This window comes from Neophocaena asiaeorientalis, unplaced genomic scaffold, assembly GCF_003031525.2.
Source record: "Neophocaena asiaeorientalis asiaeorientalis breed wild unplaced genomic scaffold, Neophocaena_asiaeorientalis_V1.1 scaffold1211, whole genome shotgun sequence".
Taxonomy (NCBI): Eukaryota; Metazoa; Chordata; class Mammalia; order Artiodactyla; family Phocoenidae; genus Neophocaena; species Neophocaena asiaeorientalis.
In genome coordinates this window covers 70,707-91,158 of record NW_020173209.1, presented here as the reverse complement: position 1 = coordinate 91,158, position 20,452 = coordinate 70,707, and the positions used below count along the sequence as shown (strand labels likewise).

Genomic DNA, 20,452 nt, shown 5'->3' with positions numbered 1-20,452 from the left:
TTTTACATTTGGGAGTGTGTATATGTCCATGCCACTCATTTCTTCCCAGCTCCCCTCCCCCCCACCCCGTGTCCTCAAGTCCATTCTCTATGTCTGCCTTGAAGGAAGAATGTATTATTCACATTTCTCAAGAGAAGGGGCCACCCCCTTCCACCAGGAGCATAGGTTTGGGTCAGGAGGCAGAAGCAGAAGTGAAGAGAACGTGGCCCAGAGCCTTAACTGGGGTTTTCACAGGAAGGAATGGGTGAGGCAGCACAGGTACACATGGCAGATTTAGGACTGGACAGTTTGAATAATTCTGGCAGGGCTGAGCGCTAGGGGCAGTGCTGCTTGCCCAGTGCCCAGCCCTGAGGGGGCCTGGGGCAGAGGGCACGTCCGCGCGGTGGCTGAGAGTGGCTCACTGTGGGGGGGCTCAGCACTGGGAGGGCTGTCTCTCCAGGACCAAGGCCCCAAATGCCACAGCACCAAGAATACAGAAAAGAAGCGAATGTAGCCAATACAGTCAGAGACACTAAGCGAATGTAACCAATACAGTCAGAGACAGATACGGGGTGGGGGCGGAGGGAAGGAAACCGCTCTGCTCTGCTTAGAGATACAGGCCAGGTTTTTTATTCTATTTTATTTTATTTTTGCGGTACGTGGGCCTCTCACTGCTGTGGCCTCTCCCGTTGCGGAGCACAGGCTCCGGACACGCAGGCTCAGCGGCCATGGCTCACGGGCCCAGCCGCTCCGCGGCATGTGGGATCCTTCCGGACCGGGGCACAAACCCGTATCCCCTGCAACGGCAGGCAGACTCTCAACCACTGCGCCATCAGGGAAGCCCTAGGCCAGGCTTTATTTGAGAAAAAACAGGCTTTTGTTTAAGAGAAGGAAGAGGGAGAAAGATTGACGGTGCTGCCGGCAAAGCCCCTGGTCCTCTTACCAATCAGAGACAGGGACTAAAAGCCTAACAGAAAAATAAATGAAGAGGGAGAAAAGGATGAAAGAAAAAACCAATATAAGGGCACAGAGGGGAGAAAATAAGGCCTAGTTCTGCCCGTTCTTTTCCCTGTAAAATTTAGGGGTCGCTCACGGTGGAAAAAACACGCCGTGCAGCTGTGGTCCCACTGTTAGGGCTCCACACCAGAAATCCAACACTGCTAACACCACGGCCTCCACCGACCAGCGACCAGACACTTTGCTCAGTGGGTGCCTCTCCCCACCGTTGGCTCCACCCTGAAGGGACAGCCACGCCTCTCCAGGCCACCCTGGCACCTGGCTGCCTTCCAGCGCGCACCGTCCTGGCAGGCGAGCCCTTGGCCAACCTTGACCAACGGCAGACGCCTTTCTCCAGGTGCACAGGTGTGGCCTCACCGTGATGGCGTCCTCCTCCAAGGACAGCCACTGGACACACAGGTCCAGCATCTTCTAGTCCTTGCTGAGTTCTGGTGGTCACATATTCTTCCCCCAGGTCCCCTGGCTACCTGGGGAGCCCCTCGGGATGACCTGAGTGGCGGCGGCGGGAGTCCGTGGACTGTGTGAACAGCACTGCCAGTTACCCCATGTGCTGGGGCTCCGCTCGTGCCTCAGCCCTGCAGACGGACGGACCCAGAGCTCAGCACACTGGCTGGACTTCACGCAGCTGTCTTAGCCGCGGGTGCCCTGAACAAGTGGCCCATCTGCACATTGATCATACACTGTCCAACCATCACCTAAAGATCGCCCGCTTCAGAGGTGAGAACTCTAGGAATCTCTTGTCTCACAGACTCCCAAATATATATCAAAATCACACGTTTCCACGTGCACTAAGGCCACTACGTGAGGTGTGGCCAGGACATGCTACACATGTCACTTCTCAAAGTATAGTCCCTGACGGCTCCCAGAGGGCCTGTGTGACTGAGACAAAGACTGGTCTCCTCAAACACCCCTTTTCAAATTCCAGTCCAGCAAGTGCAAGCCTAGATGGGCCTCTGTCTTGTCCAGCCCTCAATCTCTCTTAATTCAAGGACCGTGGTTAACTCACACCTCACGCCAAGTTCCAAAGCATTTCCACTGCCCTCTCCTCTGTTAAAGGGGACCTGTCCTGCCTTTGGGCACTAAAGACTCTTTGCATGTGAGGATACTTTAATAATGCCCATACCCTCCCTCCGCCTCCCCATGTGGTCCTGCCTCCTATTTCTAGGGATTTGTGTCCGTCTGTCTAAGCACACATGATTAAAGCAAGTCCTGAGTGCAAATTTTAGGACGATCTTCAGATGGCTTTCTTTCTTCTGAAGTCACCACGCAGCCTCTTTCGTGTCAAATCTCCCTCTGCCTCCCCCTTACAAGGACACTCAGAACCCGCTCGGATAATCCAGGGTCATCTCCCTATCTCAAGACCCTTAACTTAGTCCCACCTGCAAAGTCCCTTCACAGTAGAAGCTCCCACTCAGAGGACGTGGGGGGCCAGCCGCTCACACACCATGTGCCCCTCACAATCCCTGGGCTACTACTGCTGTCATGTTTCAGCCTCTGGATATACTCCGAACCCCACGAGATGTTATTATTGCCGTGTTATGTGTCACTCTTCCCTAGACTTATAGACAATAGACCTTTCTGCTGCCTTTCCTTCCTTCCTGCCCCTCTGGGCTGCAAGGATCACGTTCTTCTGGAAGAACACCAGTTACCATTTCCGTAAAGGAGGGTCAGCGGTGACAAGCGTTCTCAGAGTTGGATTCTCCGAAGCATCTCTATTTGACCTCCATTTCAGAGCACGCTTTTTGCTGGATCGAGACGTCCTGGCTAACTGGTTTAGTTTGAAGTTTTCCTTCCCTTGGCTACTGGTTCTGGCCGCTTCTGTTGGAAAGTCAGTGTTCTTTCTTGCCGTTTTGCACTTTGAGGGTGGCGGGTCCTTTCCCCCTCCAGCTGCTTTGGAGGCTTTCCTTTTTCCTTTTAGAGCTCCTCTCTCTTCAGCCCAAGGGACTGGTGACACTGGTTGACTCTGGGGCGGGGTTCTGCTGTCCGAGGGAGGGCAGTGCAAGGCCAGAGGCTCTTCCCCGAGTCCTGAGACGTTTGATTGGTGGAGGATGTGATGCTGTGCGACCTACAGTATATGTACGTGTACACACACGTAGTGCACGTGCAGTCTGAAGCTTAAACATTCACCGCTGACCCACCGCCCCCAACACCCAGGCCGCGCTGCCCATCTGCCCATAGAAATGTCCACTTGGCTTCTCAAAGGCAGCTTAGCCCCCTGACCACCCCCGTTGCTTTACAACAGCCCTCCTCTCAAAAAACGTCACATCCGCACGCTGCTCCAGCCAAATTCCTAAGAGCCACCAGTCCACCTTCCAAATGTGTCCCACTTCTGACCACCTTCCACCGAGCAGCCGCCTGGCCCGCGCGTTAGGATACTTGCCGGCCCGCGAGCCGACCTTCCGAAGCATTAACAGACGACGGTTTTCACTCGAGCGGCCAAAGGCCGAGCGCTTTCCGAGTGCCGCCCAGTCCCCGCAGTCTGCTCGGCGCGGGAGGGAACGGAGGGGAGCAAACTACCGGGAAGGGGCTCCAGATTGGGGCGGGGGATGGCAGCCTGAGGGCAGCTGGGCAGAGCCTACTGCCTGGAGAAGCGCTCCAGATTCCGGGTCGAGGTGGGCCGGGTGGGTCTCCTGGGACTGGGGTGCTCCCGTGCCCGGGTCTTGCGTCCCCCGCGCCCCCGCCATGCGCCCACCTCGCCCCTGCGCCGCGCTGCTTGCCCTCCTGGCCGCGTACCTCGCGGCCGCCGAGGCTCCGCACCTGGTGCGCGTGGACGCGGCCCGCGCGCTGCGTCCCCTGCAGCCCTTCTGGAGGAGCACCGGCTTCTGGTGAGCGCTCCGCGGGAGACACTGAGGTCGGAGCGGCCCAGCACGCCCCTGCTCGCTGCGCGCTCTTCCCAAACCGCGGCCGCGCACCCCGGCCCGGGCCTCCGGGACCCCCGTGTCGCACCTGGAGAGACCTGCAGTAGGCGCTCCGAAGTGAGGAGGGCCGCGGCTCGCTCCTTCCTTTCGGGTCCAGCCTCAGAGTGGGGATCTCCTCTCTGTCCGCTGGCTCTATGCGAAGTTTCCGGTGCTGCCGAGGTTTTCTAGCTGAGCGGCTGCCCCGTGTGGTGGGGGCCTGGGGCCAGGTCCTGAGTGTGCCTGGTCATCCCCCAGAGGCTGAAGAGCCTGGTGGCCAACCGCGGCAGCCCAGGCTGCAGGAGGGGCTGTGGCCCAGGACACTACTCTTTGGCGCAGACCGGGACCCCCTCGAGGGGGCAACCCCAGAACGTTCGACGTCCCTGCAGTGGGACCTGTCCCCGTCCCTGGTGTCCCCGATTGCCTCTGTCAGACTTGGAGCTGATATCTCCCGGCCGGTGGGGCAGGGAGCAGGGTGGGAATGTGATCTCTCTGGGAGCCCCCGACCCCCATAAACCTGAGACTTCGTCACAGTCCTGGCACTAGGGGGCAGTTTATTACATCAGGGACAGTAAAATTCACCAGCAGACACGTCCCAGTCCTTGCCCTGAGTTTGTAGGTGTGGGGCCTGTGCTGAGGCCCCTCCGCTAGCCCCACTCAAGGGGACTAATGCCTCTGCTTCCCCTTGTTTTCTGCCCAGTCCCCCACTGCCGCACAGCCAGGCTGACCGGTATGACCTCAGCTGGGACCAGCAGCTCAACCTGGCCTACGTGGGTGCCGTCCCTCATGGTGGCATCGAACAGGTTCGGACCCACTGGCTGCTGGACCTCATCACGGCCAGGTGGGTGATGGAGGGGATGGGCAGCCTGGGGGCAGCTGGGCAGAGCCCAGTGTATGGAGATGCAGACGGAGACTAAGAGGAAGTGCCGTCTGGGTGTGGAGGACAGTGAAATACCGGGCCGTGGCGGGGTGACGGGGTGGGGGACTCCTGCTCCAAGAAGCCATTGCCCCTGTGCTTCTCGGCCAAGCATCCCGGGGGCAGGGAGAATGGAGGGCACCCTCCTGGCGGCACAGGGGCTGTGGCTGCTGGGGCAGCCCCTGGATCGGGCACAGCTGGACCCTGCAACGGCGAGTGGGCACCCTTGCTCTGTGCTCAGACTGTGTGGGGATGCCACGCCAGGGGCCGGACTGAGGTCGTGTTGGTCACATCTGCCTTTGGCCCTGCCAGCCTCTGTGGGGGCTGAGGCACAGGGTGTAAGAGACACTTGGGTGTGTGCATTGCGGGGTTTCCTAGACACAGAGACTCTCACACCCCTGGCCAGAGCTGCCAGCTCTCACTCGGTGGGGGGGTGCTAGCGGGCCAAGGGACCAACGTCCTTTTGGTACCTTGGAGGCCACGTGACTGCCTCAGGGTCCTTGTTCAAGTAAGACGGGACACCAACTGTCAGACCGGCTGCACGGACCAGCCTGGCACCGAGGCAGCATTTGTCTCCAAGGTGCAGTTGAGGGTTCTCAAGTGTCTGGGTCCTTGTGTGTGTTCACTGCCTCCCTCCATCCCATTTGGGGTTCCCTGGGTCCTCTAGATTGGAGGCACCAGGCGACAGCAAGATTGCAGTGATGGGTGGTGGGAGTGGAGGCTGGCGCAGGTGCCGGCTCTGTTAGAGGGTGTAGTTGGCGGCCACCAGCTCCTGGCAGCGGGCTCGGGCCGCCTGCACGGCGCAGTGCACGCTGGGGAACAGCTGCCCCTCCTCGGCCGCGTCCCCCGGGTCCTCCCCGAGGAAGCCGCCTCTCCTCAGGGTGTCCCTTACCGAGGGGCCGCAGCAGGCCAGGAGCAGGGTGATGCCCAAGGCCCCGTAGTCTCGGCGCAGGTCCTGCAGCGTGGCCAGGCCGGCGGCATCGAGGAACAGCAGCGGGGCACAGTCGATGACCACTGCGTGGAAGCGGGTCGCCGAGGGCACCAGTGCAGCCGCGCTGCTCCCGGGACCCAGGTCCCTGCCTTCGACAGGCTCTGCCTCGCCAGCCCCCACCCCCGGGCCCCGCTCCTTCCTCCTGGCGGCTGCGTACCCCGCGTTCAGCCCGGTGAGGCTGTAGAGTGACCGCAGGAAGAAGTCCTTATTGGCGTAGTAGAGGGGCCCCGTGAAGCGGAACACCTGCACACCAGGCTCGGGGACCAGGCCCTCAAATTCTGCTGGGTCCCCGTAGAAGCTGGAATCCCCGGCGCGGGCGAGCAGGGCAGCGTGTGGGTGCCGTGTGCGGCCGGCCAGGCTGAGCAGTGAGAGGAGAATGCCGGCCAGGAGCCCGGCCTCGGTGCTGACCAGCACGCAGGTGGCCGCCGTGGCCACCCAGACCAGAGCATCGGCAGGGCTGAGCCGCCACAGCCGCGGGACGTCCCGCACCTTGCGCAGGGCCCCACGCAGGCTGACGATGATGACGCAGGCCAGCACGCTCCGTTGCAGGTCCCGGAACAGGGGCGCCAGCGCCAGTACCACCAGCAGCACCACAGCGGCGCTGACCGCGCTGGACAGCTGCGTGCGGCACCCGGTGGCTGTCTTCACCAGGCTCTTGGCCAGGGCGGCACTGGTGGCAAAACAGTGGAAGAAGGCAGGCAGCACGTTGCAGCAGCCCACAGCCAGCAGCTCCTGGTTGGCGCGCACAGAGTAGCCATGGCTGCGGGCGAACATCTCCGCCAGCGAGATGGAGAAGGCGGAGCCCACGAGGGCCAGGGACGCGGCGTCCAGCGCCACGCGCCACACCAGTGCCGGGTCTGGCACGTGCGGGGCCATGAAGCCAGTGGGGATGTCGCCAGCCACGCTGGAGCCGAAGCGCTCGTGGAACTGCCCGAAGTGGGACACGAGCGTGGCCGCCCCGATGACCAGCAGTTCTGCGGGCAGCGGCACCTTCAAGTGCTGCCGGTAGCGGTCCGAGAGCTCCTTGGCCGCCAGCAGCATGGCCAGGCACGCGGCACTGGTGAGCACGTCGCACAGGTTGGCCTGCCCGGCGCTGCGTAGCAGGCTCAGCCATGTGCTGACCACCAGGCCCGGCCCCTGGTGCCGCGGGACACGCACGCCCAGCAGGTGTCGGAGCTGGGAGGTCAGGATGGTCACTGAGGCCCCCACGGCGAAGCCGTCCAGCAGCGGCTGCGAGAGGTAGGTGGACACAAAGCCCAGCCCGAGGACGCCCATGAGGACCTGCAGACAGAGCGCGGTCAGGGCCGCAGGGCGCGGCATAGCACAGAGCCGGACCTCCCTCCCTCGCATTGCTTATTTCCCACGTGGACCCCACCCGCGGCCGCCTGCACATACGTGTGTGCGCACGGGCACGGCAGACGCCGGAGTGCACGCTGTGGCCACGACGCTCACCGTGGTCTCACACACGCGGGCTCTGGGCATCGGAAGGCAGCTCCTTTCTCGGCCCTGTCCACAGCACCGCCCCCCTCCCGGGGGACCTGGAGCTGAGAGGAAGGACCTGAGGTGGCTCTTGGGAGGGGGCGACGTTGGGGTGGACAGCCCTGGTCCAGTGAGGGCTGGGTGCGGGGAGGCCGTGGGAAGGCAGGCGGGCAGGCAGTTCCCAGGATCCCACTTGGGACAGGAAGATGGGGAGGATGTGCAGACCAAGTGGGGGCACATTTGGGCCCGAGGCCACACTCTGCAGCTGGCCAGGCAGGCCCCCGACCCCGGGCACCCTCAGCCCCTCTGGTGCCCCGAACTGGGGTGCTGTCACGCACCCACTTCTGCCTATGCCCTGTTCTCTCCTCGCCTCGCAGGTTAAGCCACCGCCCTGACCTCCTGTCTCCCGCGGGCTTGGCCCTTGCAGGGGGGCGACCAGTACCTGGAGGGGCTGCTCTGAGTGGCTGAGCCAGCCTGTCTAGGCCCAGGCCCAGCTCCTCACCTGGTAAACCCCGGCCAGCAGTGTGAGGGCGGTGGCCACGCGGATGGCGTAGCAGTCCCGGCTGCAGTCCTGCAGCCCAAGCGCCGGCATGGTGGCCGAGGCGTTGAGGGCGCTGCGGTTGGCCCCGGGCCCCGGGCCGTCCTGGGCAGGGTCGAAGCCGGCCTGCAGGAGCTCGCGGTCTACCACCTGGCCCACCATGAGGCAGAGCAGGCTGAAGATACCCACGGAGACGTGGCGTGAGGTGCCCATGAGGAAGTAGATGAGGTTCGCAAAGAAGGACGTGTAGAGGCTGTAGATGGGCTGCAGCCCGGCCAGCAGTGAGTAGGCGATGGCCTGGGGCACCAAGATGATGCCGATGACCAGCCCAGATACGACGTCACCCGCCAGGTCCTCCCGAGGCTGGTACTGGCGGAGCCAGCGCGTGGCGGGGAGCAGGTTCTGCAGCAGCGCCCAGGCCCCCTGCACACTGCACGAACAGCTCCACCGCAGCCGGGCCTTCAGAGACTCTCGCAGGCCTGGGGGTGCGGGGGGCCGCCGGCGAACCAGCGCCAGCCCCCTGCCCTGCTGTGTGCACTCAGGGGACGCTTCCATCGTGGGGCACCAGCCCGCCCCCCGAGAAAACCTGCAGAGTGGGCAGAAGTGGGTGTCATTGCCGGGGTGGCGAGACGTGTCAGAGTCGGCGTCACGGAGACCCAGACTCGCGTGGCCAGAACAAGCTCCACTGCTCTCCGTCCGCGCCCGAGGCCCCTCCACTCCGCCGCCCGGACCACCACAGCCCCCTCTGGCCGTCCCTCCATCACCTCTGCGCTGCGGCCCTGCTGGCGGGAAGAGCCTTGCAGACGCCAGGACCCCAAATCTGTGCTGCTGCAGTGCCTGCCACTGCCCGGTCCTTGCGGCAGAATTCCTGGAACGTGCTTTGAGGGGCCGGCTGGCAGGGGAGCGGGGGTGACTGGTGTCCGTCGCCTGCAGGGTGTTCTGGGACAGCAGGCCCCTTTCCCGGTGAGTGTTAACGCTTCTGGGTTTTGGCTGGTGGCTCAGGCCGCACAGGCGCACCGCGGAACACACGTGCCAACCGTCCCTGCTCTCCAGAGGGCAGCCTGCCACCCGGCCCAGGCTGACCTTGCCTCTGTGCTCAGCGAGCGCCAGGGCGTCCCCTTCACAGCTGTGCTGAGGTCCGCCAGGACTTCAGCTCTTGCTGTCCCCCTCATGGTGACGTGAAGCAAAGCAGACGGTCTCTGCTTCCTCAGAGCCTGGTCACCCTGGCGCGGTGTGTGCACTGGCTGGGGATGCGGGGCCTGGGGTGTCCCCGGGTGTGGAGGATGGGCGCTCGTCCCGGCCTGGTGTGAGGTGTGGGCAGGCGGACGCCGCCCCCAGGGCTCGAGTGGCAGGCCTGCCCTTTGGGGGATGCTAGGGGAGCTGTTTCTTTCCTTTGAAGACCTCACCACACAGGGGTCCCTGGACACCTTGAGCTCAGCCAGCCCCCGAGGTCCAGGTGTGTCGACGGAGTGACTGTTTAAACGACGGGGAGTCCACAAAAGAAACCCTGGAATCGGGCCTCTGCACTCGACAGCGTCCTGCCCCTCCGCTCCATCCAGGGAGCTGGCCTCTGCTGTGGCCGAGTTGTCTAGAGCCGTTGCTGTCCTGCCGCAGGGGCCCAGGGGGACTCTTACCTGAGGGGGCCCCTCGCGGGCTCGGCAGAGAGCGCGAACCTAGCTTGTCTGTCCCCGGGGCCTTGCGCTCAGTTAGCGGGTTGGGCGTGCAGGCGGTGGGCTCAGGCACAGAGCCGGCCTGGCACTGACCGGCGGGCAGCGCTCTGCGCTTAGCATCTGACTGCTCGGCTGTGCTGGGCGTGCAGTTAAATCATTTACTCCGAAGGTTGCTGAGTCATAGGTTCCCCCAGATGAGCATTACCTGAGCGGCTAATACGGGGGGTTGTGCTGTAATCAGAGGCGCACAGATAGTTACAATTGTGTGGGGCTCTTACAAGCTTCCAGCCTCCCAGGAGCAGGGCTCTGGGTGCGGGACAGGTGGGCTGGGGCATTGAGTGGCTGGAGCGGGAAGCTTGGACTCTGGGCCCCTGCGGGAGGCAGAGGCTCAGGAGCCTGGCCAGTTGTGTTGGGGGAGGGGCGGGGGAACAGGCAGCGTGCGACCCCTCGGCTCTGGGGCCCAGTGCCATGGCTCCCAGGACCCTGGAGTGTGGGCAAGGATGGGGGTCCGAGGGAGGGGCTGGTCTGCGAGTCCCATCCCTGGACATCCTGTCCGCCAGGAGATGGGTCTGGTCCCCGCAGGAGCCAGCTGGGCGCAGAGTAGCCATGTTACCTTCTGCTCTGTGTCCTTGGGTGGAAAGCAGGCGCAAGGCCGCTGGGGGCGGGGCAGGGCGTGTGTGTGGCCGAGGACTGGAGGGCTGCCAGGCATCAGGATACAATTAGCAGCCAGGTGTGCCCTTCCTGCTGCAGGGACAGGGGTCCTGGTTCTGTCCCCTGGAGCCCCACCACCTGGATCCCAGCCAGGTGCTGGCCCGGTGCGGTGGGTGGCCGCCTGGCCTCGCCACGCCTCCATCCACAACTCCAGGGCCAGCGGGACCTGCCTCATAGGGCCGGTGTGAAGGTAGACGGTCCCTTCAGATGACCACCCTCGTGTCCCACGTACAGTTTACTGAGTGCGCTGCTGTTTTTAAAATTACTCAGAACCTCAGTTCTCACATCTTTAAAATGAACAAGTGAGTGCCTGCGGGGCAACGTGGGGAAAGAACACCACAGCCCTGAGTGTTCTCCGTCCTGGAGGGGAGGCCTGAGAGGCTGCGAGGGGTCCCTCTGACGGGGCTGCAAGGCTGAGCTGGCCTGGGCCTGCTGTCTCCCAAAGCCAGGGGCAGGGGGGCTGGGGGAGCTCCATCCAGGCACCTCCCACATTCAGTCTCACTTTGGGACTTCCCTCCAGAGCCTCCCTGAAAGTTCTGCCACATCCGTGGCCTGGATGGGAAAGACCAGAGGCCCCATGTGGGGGCCCAGGGTGGCTGGGGGGATAGCCAGAGAGTGGGCGGGTTCTGCACACCTGCATCGAGGGGGAGGAGTGGTCAGCGCCGAGGCCCCACTGCGATGCCGCGTCCATCCGATTCCTTGTTCTTGAAGAGTCTGTGTTGGGCCCCAAGGTCTCGCCCTGCCCTCTGGAGTCTGAACCCAGCCACCCAGGGCAGAGCCTGGGGCCTCCCGGCACGGCCCCCCCGCCCCCGAGTCCTGCGCGGTACCCTCTCAGTCCTGGGGGGTGCTGTTTATCCAAGGATGTGGTTTACAGGAGCCACCGCCCAGAGGGCTGGCGGGACAAGTCACAGCAGTTCAGGGGCAGATAAGACTCTTCTCAGGGCTGGAGTGGAGGGGCCACCAAGGGGTCATAACACGCTTATCTTCCAACCCAGCTACCGGCGGAGCGGCATTGTGGGAACTCCCTGCGTGACACGTGTGGGCAGAGGTGGCTGGGCCCACTGTCGGGGAGGGGAGGGGTGAATGGGGGTGGTGGCCCCTCCCCCTCTCAGGAGGTGGGGACAGGGCTTTCAGGGGCCGCCTAGGTTTGGAGCACCTGTGGTGGGATTTTAGGCAGGTGGAGCTATTTATGTTTCAGGGAGGGGCTGTTCTCAGCGCTGCAGCACCCATGTGCCCCATCCAGCTGCACCACAAGGGGCCTGACCTTGGCTGCCTTGGTGGCAGGGACTGGGCCTCTACTCCCCCAGCCCCTGCGCGGGCTGGGTGTCTAAGCAGGTGAAGAGATACAACTGAGAGAGAACTGCAGGATGCCGGTCCCTAAGCGCCCCCCCACCCTGCCTGTCCCTCTGTGCTTTGAGGACCGTGGTTTTCATGCTGCCATCTGGCCAGGCACACAGGCGAGCGTCTTGGGTCCTGGGGCCTTGCTGGCCGAGGCCCACTGTCCCCCTTCACCTCCGTGGGCCCACTGCAGACTCCTCCACTGGGGCAGGGGGGCCGCAGGACGCTGGCACGGGTTAACCAGAATGGGGCGTGGGGTCTCCAGCACCTCCGCCTGCTGGAGCCACCCTCATCTTGCCTCCTGCCTAGTCCTGTGCCACATGGTTATTTTAATATTGGTCTTTAAATCACCATTTTAAGCCACTGAGTACACTTATTTGGAAAGGAGCCATGTATCCCCGCAAGTGAAAAGAGGCTGGGCTCCAGGGCCCCGAGAACCAGACCCCAGCACTCCCAGTTCCAGAAGAGCGACTCTCCTGCCGCCCCGGCCGGCATCTTCGCATCCCGGCCCCGCTCCCCGCCATCCCTGCTGACCATGCGCGCCCCGGGTTCCCACCCCGTGCCTTTCCACACGTACCCCCGCTCTGCGCCTCCTCCCACGAGTGCACCCCCCAAGCCAAGCACGCGCGGCCCGGGCCCCACCCAGCACATTTCCATACACCCTGCGCCCCCTCCCACGAGTGCGTCCCTCCCTTTGCCAGACGAGCAAGCGCAGCCCCATCTGCACCCGGCCCGATCCCCACCCTGTGTTCCCCAGATCCCACGCCCGAGCACGCGAGGCCTGGGGCCCCGCCCCGCGCACCCGAGCACTCACCAGTCCTGGGTGCTGCTGGGTCCTCGCGGCGCACGCGCTCAGGCCCAGGGATGGGGGTGGGGGGCGTTCCTGGTGCAGGCGTTCCTGACGGCCGCCGGCGTGCGGTGAATAAAGTCGTGCAGCCTCGGCTGCCCCGGCCCAAGTGCCGGGCCAGGAGCGGGAGGCCACGCCGCCTGTGCCTCGCGCCCAGTTCGGCCCCCTGCGTGGCTGCAGGATGGAGATGCTCTCGGGCTGGACTGCGTCTGTGACCCAGGCCTCTGCAGGGGGAGTGCAGGGGTGGGCTGCGCGCTACACCTTCTGGCTCAGCCCCCTCACTAGCTTTGATCTCTCACATTCCCCTCCCAACGGAGGCTGAGACGGATGGAGACCTAGGCACCGACAGTGGGGCCTGAGGACTGCTCCCCGGGGTTTCTGGGCCTGGGATCACCCCAAGGTTGGGTCTTCTGGTCCCCGGGGGGCAGGTTACTGATTCCTAGGGCATTTCTGGGTGCCGACGCTGGGTCAGCGGACACTCAAGTCTACTCAGAGTGACAGGCTGAGATCGGCTCTGCAGCTGGGGCTCCCCTGGTGACACCCCGCTGGCCCAGGACACTGAGCGCCGGAACAGCATTTACCCGAGGCCTGCTGTGCTCCCGCCCCCGCCCCAAGTCGGCCCAGCGCTGCCAGGATCTGCAGAGAAAGCCTGGCACCCGTGCCCGGGCCTCCACTGTACATGCGTCGCCCATCTCCCACGCTTGCTCCCCCACCCCCACCTGTGGGACTTTGGAACCCGTCCGCTGCCACGCATTTAATTTTTACCCGAGCGCTTAAGTTTTTTTTTCCTTTGCTACCGGTTGTGACCTTTGGAGGGGGGAGGGGCGGACCCCCGCTGCGCACGTGCTGTGGGTCTGGGCTCCGGAGGTGGGAAGACGCGGCCTGGCCTGGTGAGAGCCAGAGGCACCCTGTCTGCGTGGTGGCTCGGCCTTGACCTTGTGCAGTGACGAGTGGGGCAGAGGAGGCCCGGAAGGGACGTGCTGACTTGTCCAGACCCTCGCTGTCCCTCAGGGACACAGCGCTGGGCTGGCCAGACTGGCGTGGGACTGACTGGGAGACTTAGATCCAGAGCGGTTCAGGGCCAGATTCCACCTTGATCCCTCGTAGCCCCTCCCTCGCCGCCGTGCAGGCGGGACGCACCTGGATGCCACTAGAGGGCGCAGCTGCACGCCCTCTAGAACGTGTCCGCCCTCCCCCTCAGAACTGTGGATGGACCAGGCGTGCCCTAAGGGGAAGCCCTCAGACCCTCTGCCGGCCCAGCCATCTGGGCCACCCCAGGCTGTCGCATCAGCCCCAGGCTCGGTGCTCTACTCCGCCTGCCTCGCCCTCCTTGCCTTGGCCTGACGGCTGAGCACCAGTTTCCTCACCCAGCCCCCAACCCCAGGTGAACCACCTCCACGCCAGCGCATTCGAGACCCATCTTACTCCCCCGCCTGCCTCTGCCAACTGCACGCACCCGCAGGTGCTCAAGCGAAATCCACGGTTGTGCAGAACCCCCCCTTCCCAGCTCCCCTCCAGTCCGGCAGAGGACGCTGGCCCCTCTGCCTCCTAAATACGTCCGCTCCAGCTCCCCCTTGCCGCTGCCACCAACACCACCCATTCTGGGCACCATACCTCCTTCGGGGAACCGTCTCCCAGCTCCCACTCTGGCTCCAATGGGCCGATGAAGGGATCCTTTCAAAACATGGCAAAGGCAAAACTATGGAGACAGTAAACACGTCAGGGGTTTGGGGTGGGGGGAGGATGAAGAGGTGAGGCACAGAGGATTTTTAGGGCAGTAAAAATACTTTGTGTGATACTACAGTGGTAGATACATGCCAGTATACATTTTTCCAAACCCATAGAATGTACATCACCAGGTGAGCCCTAATGTGGACTGTGGATTTGGGGTGACTGTGATGTTAGTGTAGGTCCATCAGTTGTAACAAAAGTCCCACTCTGGGATGTTGATCATGGGGGAGGCTGTGGATGTGGGGAGAGAGCGTGGCTGGGGGTAAATGGGAAATCTCGGTACCTCCATCTCAATTTTGCTGTGAATCCAGAACTGTTCTAAAAAAACTGTCCTACAAACACATAAAAAAAAAGTCATGGTACTGCTCTGCTTCGATCCCTGAGAGGACTCCCCATGTCACCCTGGGTCCCATCCCGAGTCAGGATCCCATCCTCACCGTTGTCACGAGGCCCCGTGTGACTGCGTCTCCCACAACCCACACCCGTCTTCTGCCCCAGGCCCGCTAGCTGCTTTCCTGCTGCGTATCACGAAGTCATTTCCACCTCAGGGATGAGTGCAGGGCGGGGAGGCTGCCCTCCTTCCTCTCCTGCCTGTCCACATTGCCTCTCAGAGTGCGGAAGGTGAGCCGATTCTGGGGCCCTGGCCTCCAGGAGGTGCAGGGAAGCAGGATATGGCATCACGGGGTCCTGCCAGGCTCATCCCACAGCCTCCCGCTTCACTGTCAGCTGTCTTTAGGATGCCTGTTCTCCCCCCTCCATCCTATTGTACCTTTACCAAAAGACCTGCCTGCCCCCTCCCACAGGCTTCAGTGGGCCTGCCCCTGAAGGCTTGAGGGTGGGATTCCAGCACAGACACCCTAGTTCATACTAGGCTGTGAGTGACTAATAGGCGTACATAGTTATGCTTTTTGAGGAGAGGGGCCAGCTGAGTCTGGAGCCTAGTCCTGCACGGCACCTTGCAGGTTTCTTAGCTGCTTGAATGTGGCCACGGTTCCAGTCCCGGGCCCACCTTCTCCCATCCTGACACTGAGTGTCCTCCTACAGGGGGTCAGACAGGCAGGGCCTGAGCTACAACTTCACCCACCTGGACCGGTACCTGGACCTTCTCAGGGAGAACCAGCTCGTCCCAGGTAAGCCGCCAGCCTCGCCCCTGTACTGCTGGCCCCACCCCCTCCCCTTGGCCTAGCCCTTCTGTCCTCTTGGTTGCCCACTCAGGGCCTACCTCAGTGCCGGCCTGGTGGAGACAGGCAGGTGAGCACAGCCACCCTCATGTGCCGCAGGCTTTGAGCTGATGGGCAGCCCCTCCGGACGCTTCACTGACTTTGAGGACAAGCGGCAGGTGTTCGAGTGGAAGAACCTGGTTTCCCTCCTGGCCAGGAGATACATCGGTGGGTGGGGCGCGTGCCCTGCGGGGACAGGGTGGGCATTCCTGTGCGGGCTCTCCTCCCACGCCCACCCAGGCCACCTCCTGGTCTTCTCATCATGAACCCACTGACCCAGGGCCTCCTGATGGGGGAGGGGGGGCAAGTCGGTGGGGGTGAGCTCGTAGGGAATCAGACACTCCGGTCACATCCAAACCCCCCACCATGGTTGCCCTCCCTGGGGATCCCCATGAGCCCATGACCCTGCCCCAGGGGAGGGGCCCTCTCGCTACAGTAGGGACCCTCTGCAGGTAGGTACGGCCTCAAGCACGTTTCCAAGTGGAATTTCGAGACGTGGAACGAGCCGGACCACCACGACTTTGACAACGTGTCCATGACCTTGCAAGGTGGGCAGGCCGGCCTCCTGGGGTCCTGCGGATCTGAGAGGGGGTGGCAGCCGCCCGTCCAGCGCGGGGGTGTGAACTCGGTGTCCCTCCCGCCCAGGCTTCTTGAACTACTACGACGCCTGCTCCGAGGGTCTGCGAGCCGCCAGCTCAGCTCTGCGCCTGGGCGGCCCCGGAGACTCCTTCCACCCGCTGCCGCGCTCCCCGCTCTGCTGGGGCCTCCTGGGGCACTGCCACAACGGCACCAACTTCTTCACCGGGGAGGTGGGCGTGAGGCTGGACTACATCGCCCTCCACAAGAAGGTCAAGCCCGGGATCCCCGCCCTTCCGTCCGTCCCCGCCCCCAACCCAGCGCCTACGCGGGGGTCCCCCGCACGCGGCAACCCCAGAATGCCCGCCTGCCGCCTGCAGCCCCGCCGCCCCTCCGCGGCGGTCTCGGGGGTTGCTCAGGCGGGGCCTCTGCGCAGGGCGCGGGCAGCTCCATCTACATCCTGGAGCAGGAGGCGGCGGTCGTGCGGCAGATACAGCGGCTCTTCCCCAAGTTCGCGGACACCCCCGTTTACAACGACGAGGCCGACCCGCTGGTGGGCTGGTCCCTGCCGCAGCCCTGGAGGGCCGACGTGACCTACGCTGCCATGGTCGTGAAGGTGGGCCCGCCGCCAGGCCCGCCCCCGGGGGAGGCCTTTCTCCCGGGTGGGAGGGGCAGGCAGGCGGCCCCCGCCGTCGCGTTCCCAGCCACCCCGATTCCCGCAGGTCATCGCACAGCACCAGAACCTGCTGGTGGCCAACACCAGCTCCTCCGTCCGCTACGCGCTCCTAAGCAACGACAACGCCTTCCTGAGTTACCACCCGCACCCCTTCTCTCAGCGCACGCTCACCGCGCGCTTCCAGGTCAACGACACGCGCCCGCCGCACGTGCAGCTGCTGCGCAAGCCGGTGCTCACGGCGATGGCCCTGCTGGCCCTGCTGGGTGAGCCGCGTGCCGGGTTTCGCGTCACTTCCTGCGACGGTGGGGCCAGGACGAAGCCTCAGTTGGACGGGGATGTCGTTCTAGGCCAGGAGTAGCTTGTGCAAAGGCCCGCGGAAGGATGTGCCTTGCTGGGGAGCCGGGAGCATGTTTCTTGTCCCTCCCCGCCCTTCCCAGCTCAGTGGGTCACAGAGCTTGTGGTGTGGCCGGGGACCTCCAGTGGAGGAGGGCAAATGGTGGGAAGCGGGCCCTGGGAGGGTCGAGGGGCGACGACTCCGCGTGGCGACCCTTCTAACCCCCGTAGACGGCGAGCAGCTCTGGGCTGAGGTGTCGCGGAACGGGACGGTGCTGGACAGCAACCACACGGTGGGCGTCCTGGCCAGCACCCACCACCCCATGGGCCCTGCCGACGCCTGGCGCGCCACGGTGCTGGTCTACGCGAGTGACGACACCCGCGCCCATGCCAACCGCAGCGTACCCTTGACTCTGAGCCTGTACGGGGTGCCCCCGGGCCCGGGTAAGTAGGGCTCCCAGAGAGGGGGCTCCAGCTCCTGGGGTGGGGGTAGCTCTGGCGGGGCGGGGCCTGGAGGAGGCGAGCCCGGCCCCAGCATCCCGCTCCGCAGAGGTCGTCTTTGTCCAGCTCTACATGGACAACTGGCTCTGCAGCCCCTACGGCGAGTGGCGGCGCCTGGGCAGGCCCGTCTACCCCTCTGCTGAGCAGTTCCGGCGCATGCGCGCGGCCGAGGTCCGCGGGGAACGTGGGGTAAAGGGCGGGGCGGCTCCCGAAGTCCGAGGGCCCTGAGCCCCTGACTCTGTCCCCAGGACCCGGCGGCCGTGATGCCGCTCCCTTTTCCCAGCAGCGGCCGCCTGACGCTGCGCCCAGAGCTTCCTCTGCCCTCGCTCTGGCTGGTGCACGTGTGCGCGCGCCCGGAGGAGCCGCCGGGGCAGGCAAGTGGCAGTTCCCTTCCCGCCGCCGCCCCCGGTCGCCCCCGCCCCCAACCAGTCTCGGTGCCTCACTCCCCCAGGTGACCCGGCTCCGTGCTCTCCCCTTGACCCGCGGGCAGCTGCTTTTGGTCTGGTCCGATGAGCGTGTGGGCTCCAAGTACGTGAGTGCGGTCACCACCCCTACCCCTGCGCCCCCCAACGTGCCCTTGGCCCCCAGATCCTCCGGGCTGTAGCGCCCATGTGGCCACTCTCTGTGGCCCTTTGGTCACCCCACGCGGACTGTGCTCTCTGCCGCCCATACAGCTGCCCCCACTGTTGGCACAAATGGCTCATGACTGCACCTCTGTGATGTAGGGCGGGGGCACCTACACAGGCCATTTGCCCCTGGCACGTGTTCCAGACCCCTCCTCTCAGCCAGTGTGGCCCTTTGTCATTGCAGAAAGAGTGTCCTGGGCCCCGGGGAGGGGCCGGGAAGGGGGCTGGAGGGGAGTAGGGCTCTGGGCGCCCCCTGCCTGCCAGCCCCGCCGGACCCCAGCCCTGGTTCTGCCTGACCTTCCCCAGGTGCCTGTGGACCTACGAGATCCAGTTCTCCCTGGAGGGTGTGGTGTACCTGCCCATCAACAGGAAGCCTTCGACCTTTAACCTCTTCGTGTTCAGCCCAGGTGTGCCTGCTGCCTCAGGACAGTCCCTGTGGGGAGGGGTCCAGGGCCTTCCGGCACCTGGAGTTTGGGGGGATCAGAGGGGTTCAGGTTCAAGGGCAGGCACGTACCTTTGTGTCCTCAGACACGGCTGTTGTCTCCGGCTCCTACCGGGTTCGTGCTGTGGACTACTGGGCCCGACCAGGCCCCTTCTCGAGCCCCGTGTGGTACCTGGGGGTCCCTTCCCCGTGAGGGCCACTGCTGCCCCGCGACTGGACCTGTGCTGACCGTAAGCCTGGGCGGCCAGAAGCCGTGCTGGGCCAGAGTGCCGTCAGCCGGTCATCCCCTCTGTTTGTCCCCTCCTGCCCCTCATTCACCCCCTTAAAGTGCCTTTCCACGCACAGTAATGGGGACGGCCTTCGTGGTGGGCACTGGGCAGACACGAGGCCTGGCTGGAGTGAGGCCATCCCCGCCTCGCCCCTCCCCTGCCTGTGGGAGCCGGGATGGGACTCGGGTCGAGTGCAGACAGGTGTGAGTTGCCACTGGGGTGCCCGCCCTGCGCGCCTGGGGTCTCTGGCGTCACCGCTGGGTGCAGCAGGCCCCATTCCCAGCCCCTGCGCCAGGAGGGCCCAGAGGGTTCCCACTTCCTGAGGCCCAGCCAGGCTGCCCCCTGCACCCTGCCTGGCCCAGACTGTCCCCAGTGGCAGGGGAGGCCGACAGTGTCCACTCCTGTGGTCATCCGGGCTCCTTATCTGGGTCCAGGAGAAAGCAGCACGCCCAGACGAGGGCGACTTGGGGACTGTGGATGGACATGTGGACGGGGGCAGGGAAGCCACGAGGGGTGGTGTGGAGCCCTGGGGCTCCTCCCCAACCCCCCACGCCCACCCCAGGCCACCTGGTGAGGCCACGTGGCGAGGAGCGGGGGTGCAGCCAGTCTGGAGCGATGCAAGCGGGAGTGGGGGCCCCGACCCACCCTCCTCTCTCTGCTGCCCTCCGAGCCGCCTGGGCTCAGGGATGGGTGAGGCAGGCCTGGCAGGGCACATGCGAGGCAAGGCTCCTGTCCGCATGGAAAGGGCGGGGCACCAGGGCCCACCAGCAGCCTCATCCTGGGCTGGGGATGTCAGTGCGCGCATTCTCCATCTGAACCCCAAAGCCAGCACCTGTCCCCATCGCCCTTGGCCGCTGGGGAGGCTTCGGGGCTTGGTGCCTGGGGCCCCGTTGTTACATACAAGGGGTGCTGGGGTGCCCGGTGGGCCCCCGGTCTCTGGGCGTTGTCTTCCTGCCTCGTCAGGAAGCTCTGGCTGGATGCGGCTACGTGACCAAGCCCACGGTGGGCAGGCGGCCCGTACAGCAGAGGCTCAGTCTCTCACATCCTGGAGGCCGCAGCCTGAGGACAGGGGTTCCTCCTGAGGGCGCTCTCCTTGCCTTGCAGACAGCCGCCTCCTCCCCGTGTCCTCACAGGGTCGTCCCTTTGTGTGTGTCTGTGTCCTGATCTCCTCTTCTTATAAGGACACCAGCCATGTGGGATTCAGACCTACCCATAGGACCTCATTTGAATCACCTCTTTAAAGCTCCCTCTCCAAATAAGGTCACAGTCTGAGGTGCTGGGGATGAGAACGTCAGTGTATGAGTCGGAGGGACCCAGTTCAGTCGGTAACGAGCACCAACCCTATTTCTCTGCGGTGGTAGGAATGCTTGACCCCGGCGTTAAAGCAGCCGCTTCTTTTTGGGATACAGGCTGCTATATATAAAATATAAACAATAGGCCCTACTGTATAGCACAGGGAACTATATTCAATATCTTGTAATAAGCCGTAATAGAAAAGAATATGAAAAGGAATATATATGTTGGGTTGGCCAAAAAGTTCGTTTGGATTTTTCCGTCACATCTTATGGAAAAACCCGAACGAACTTTCTGGCCAAACCTATATATACATGTATATAACTGAATCACTTTGCGGTACACCGGAAACTAATGGAACATTGTAATCACCTATACTTCAATTAAAAAATTTTTTTTAAAGCA

General features: G+C 63.7%; 3 protein-coding genes across 9 annotated transcripts in view; 1 reads left to right on the top strand and 2 right to left on the bottom strand.

Moving 5' to 3' along the window:
* DGKQ (diacylglycerol kinase theta) overlaps positions 1-3,680 on the bottom strand; it is a 21,254-nt gene extending 17,574 nt beyond the window's left edge. The window contains exons 1-2 of the mRNA XM_024744981.1: positions 3,576-3,680; positions 3,334-3,509 (exon numbers count right to left, since the gene is read on the bottom strand). Of these exons, the coding sequence (XP_024600749.1) occupies positions 3,334-3,509; positions 3,576-3,680 (281 nt within the window). The remainder of the gene's footprint in view (positions 1-3,333; positions 3,510-3,575) is intronic.
* Positions 3,603-20,452, top strand: IDUA (alpha-L-iduronidase). Of its 7 annotated transcripts, none has more exons than XM_024744990.1 (15): positions 3,603-3,821; positions 4,591-4,731; positions 14,610-14,732; positions 15,156-15,241; positions 15,392-15,499; positions 15,784-15,879; positions 15,977-16,179; positions 16,344-16,523; positions 16,630-16,846; positions 17,148-17,360; positions 17,467-17,588; positions 17,666-17,791; positions 17,908-17,945; positions 18,350-18,450; positions 18,572-20,452. In XM_024744990.1, the coding sequence occupies exons 1-15, from the start codon at positions 3,679-3,681 to the stop codon at positions 18,676-18,678; spliced, it is 2,004 nt and encodes a 667-aa protein (XP_024600758.1). In that variant the 5' UTR covers positions 3,603-3,678; the 3' UTR covers positions 18,679-20,452. The 7 variants fall into 7 exon arrangements, 4 of the variants coding, with proteins under 4 accessions (XP_024600758.1, XP_024600757.1, XP_024600760.1 ...); XM_024744989.1 differs by having other exon boundaries at positions 17,869-17,945; XR_003003295.1 differs by lacking the exon at positions 17,467-17,588 and having other exon boundaries at positions 18,572-18,612.
* On the bottom strand, positions 5,464-8,460 carry SLC26A1 (solute carrier family 26 member 1). The gene is made up of 2 exons (XM_024744988.1): positions 7,779-8,460; positions 5,464-7,078 (listed from the first exon to the last, which is right to left on the bottom strand). The coding sequence occupies exons 1-2, from the start codon at positions 8,367-8,369 to the stop codon at positions 5,549-5,551; spliced, it is 2,121 nt and encodes a 706-aa protein (XP_024600756.1). The 5' UTR covers positions 8,370-8,460; the 3' UTR covers positions 5,464-5,548.

Excerpts from the sequence above, each read along its gene's own strand:
- IDUA (XM_024744989.1), top strand. The coding sequence starts at position 3,679 with ATGCGCCCACCTCGCCCCTGCGCCGCGCTGCTTGCCCTCCTGGCCGCG. Across the intron at positions 17,589-17,665 it reads GGCGCATGCGCGCGGCCGAG|GACCCGGCGGCCGTGATGCC; the intron begins GTCCGCGGGGAA and ends CTCTGTCCCCAG. Across the intron at positions 18,451-18,571 it reads CCTCTTCGTGTTCAGCCCAG|ACACGGCTGTTGTCTCCGGC; the intron begins GTGTGCCTGCTG and ends TTGTGTCCTCAG.
- SLC26A1 (XM_024744988.1), bottom strand. The coding sequence starts at position 8,369 with ATGGAAGCGTCCCCTGAGTGCACACAGCAGGGCAGGGGGCTGGCGCTG. Across the intron at positions 7,079-7,778 it reads TGCTGGCCGGGGTTTACCAG|GTCCTCATGGGCGTCCTCGG; the intron begins GTGAGGAGCTGG and ends CTCTGTCTGCAG.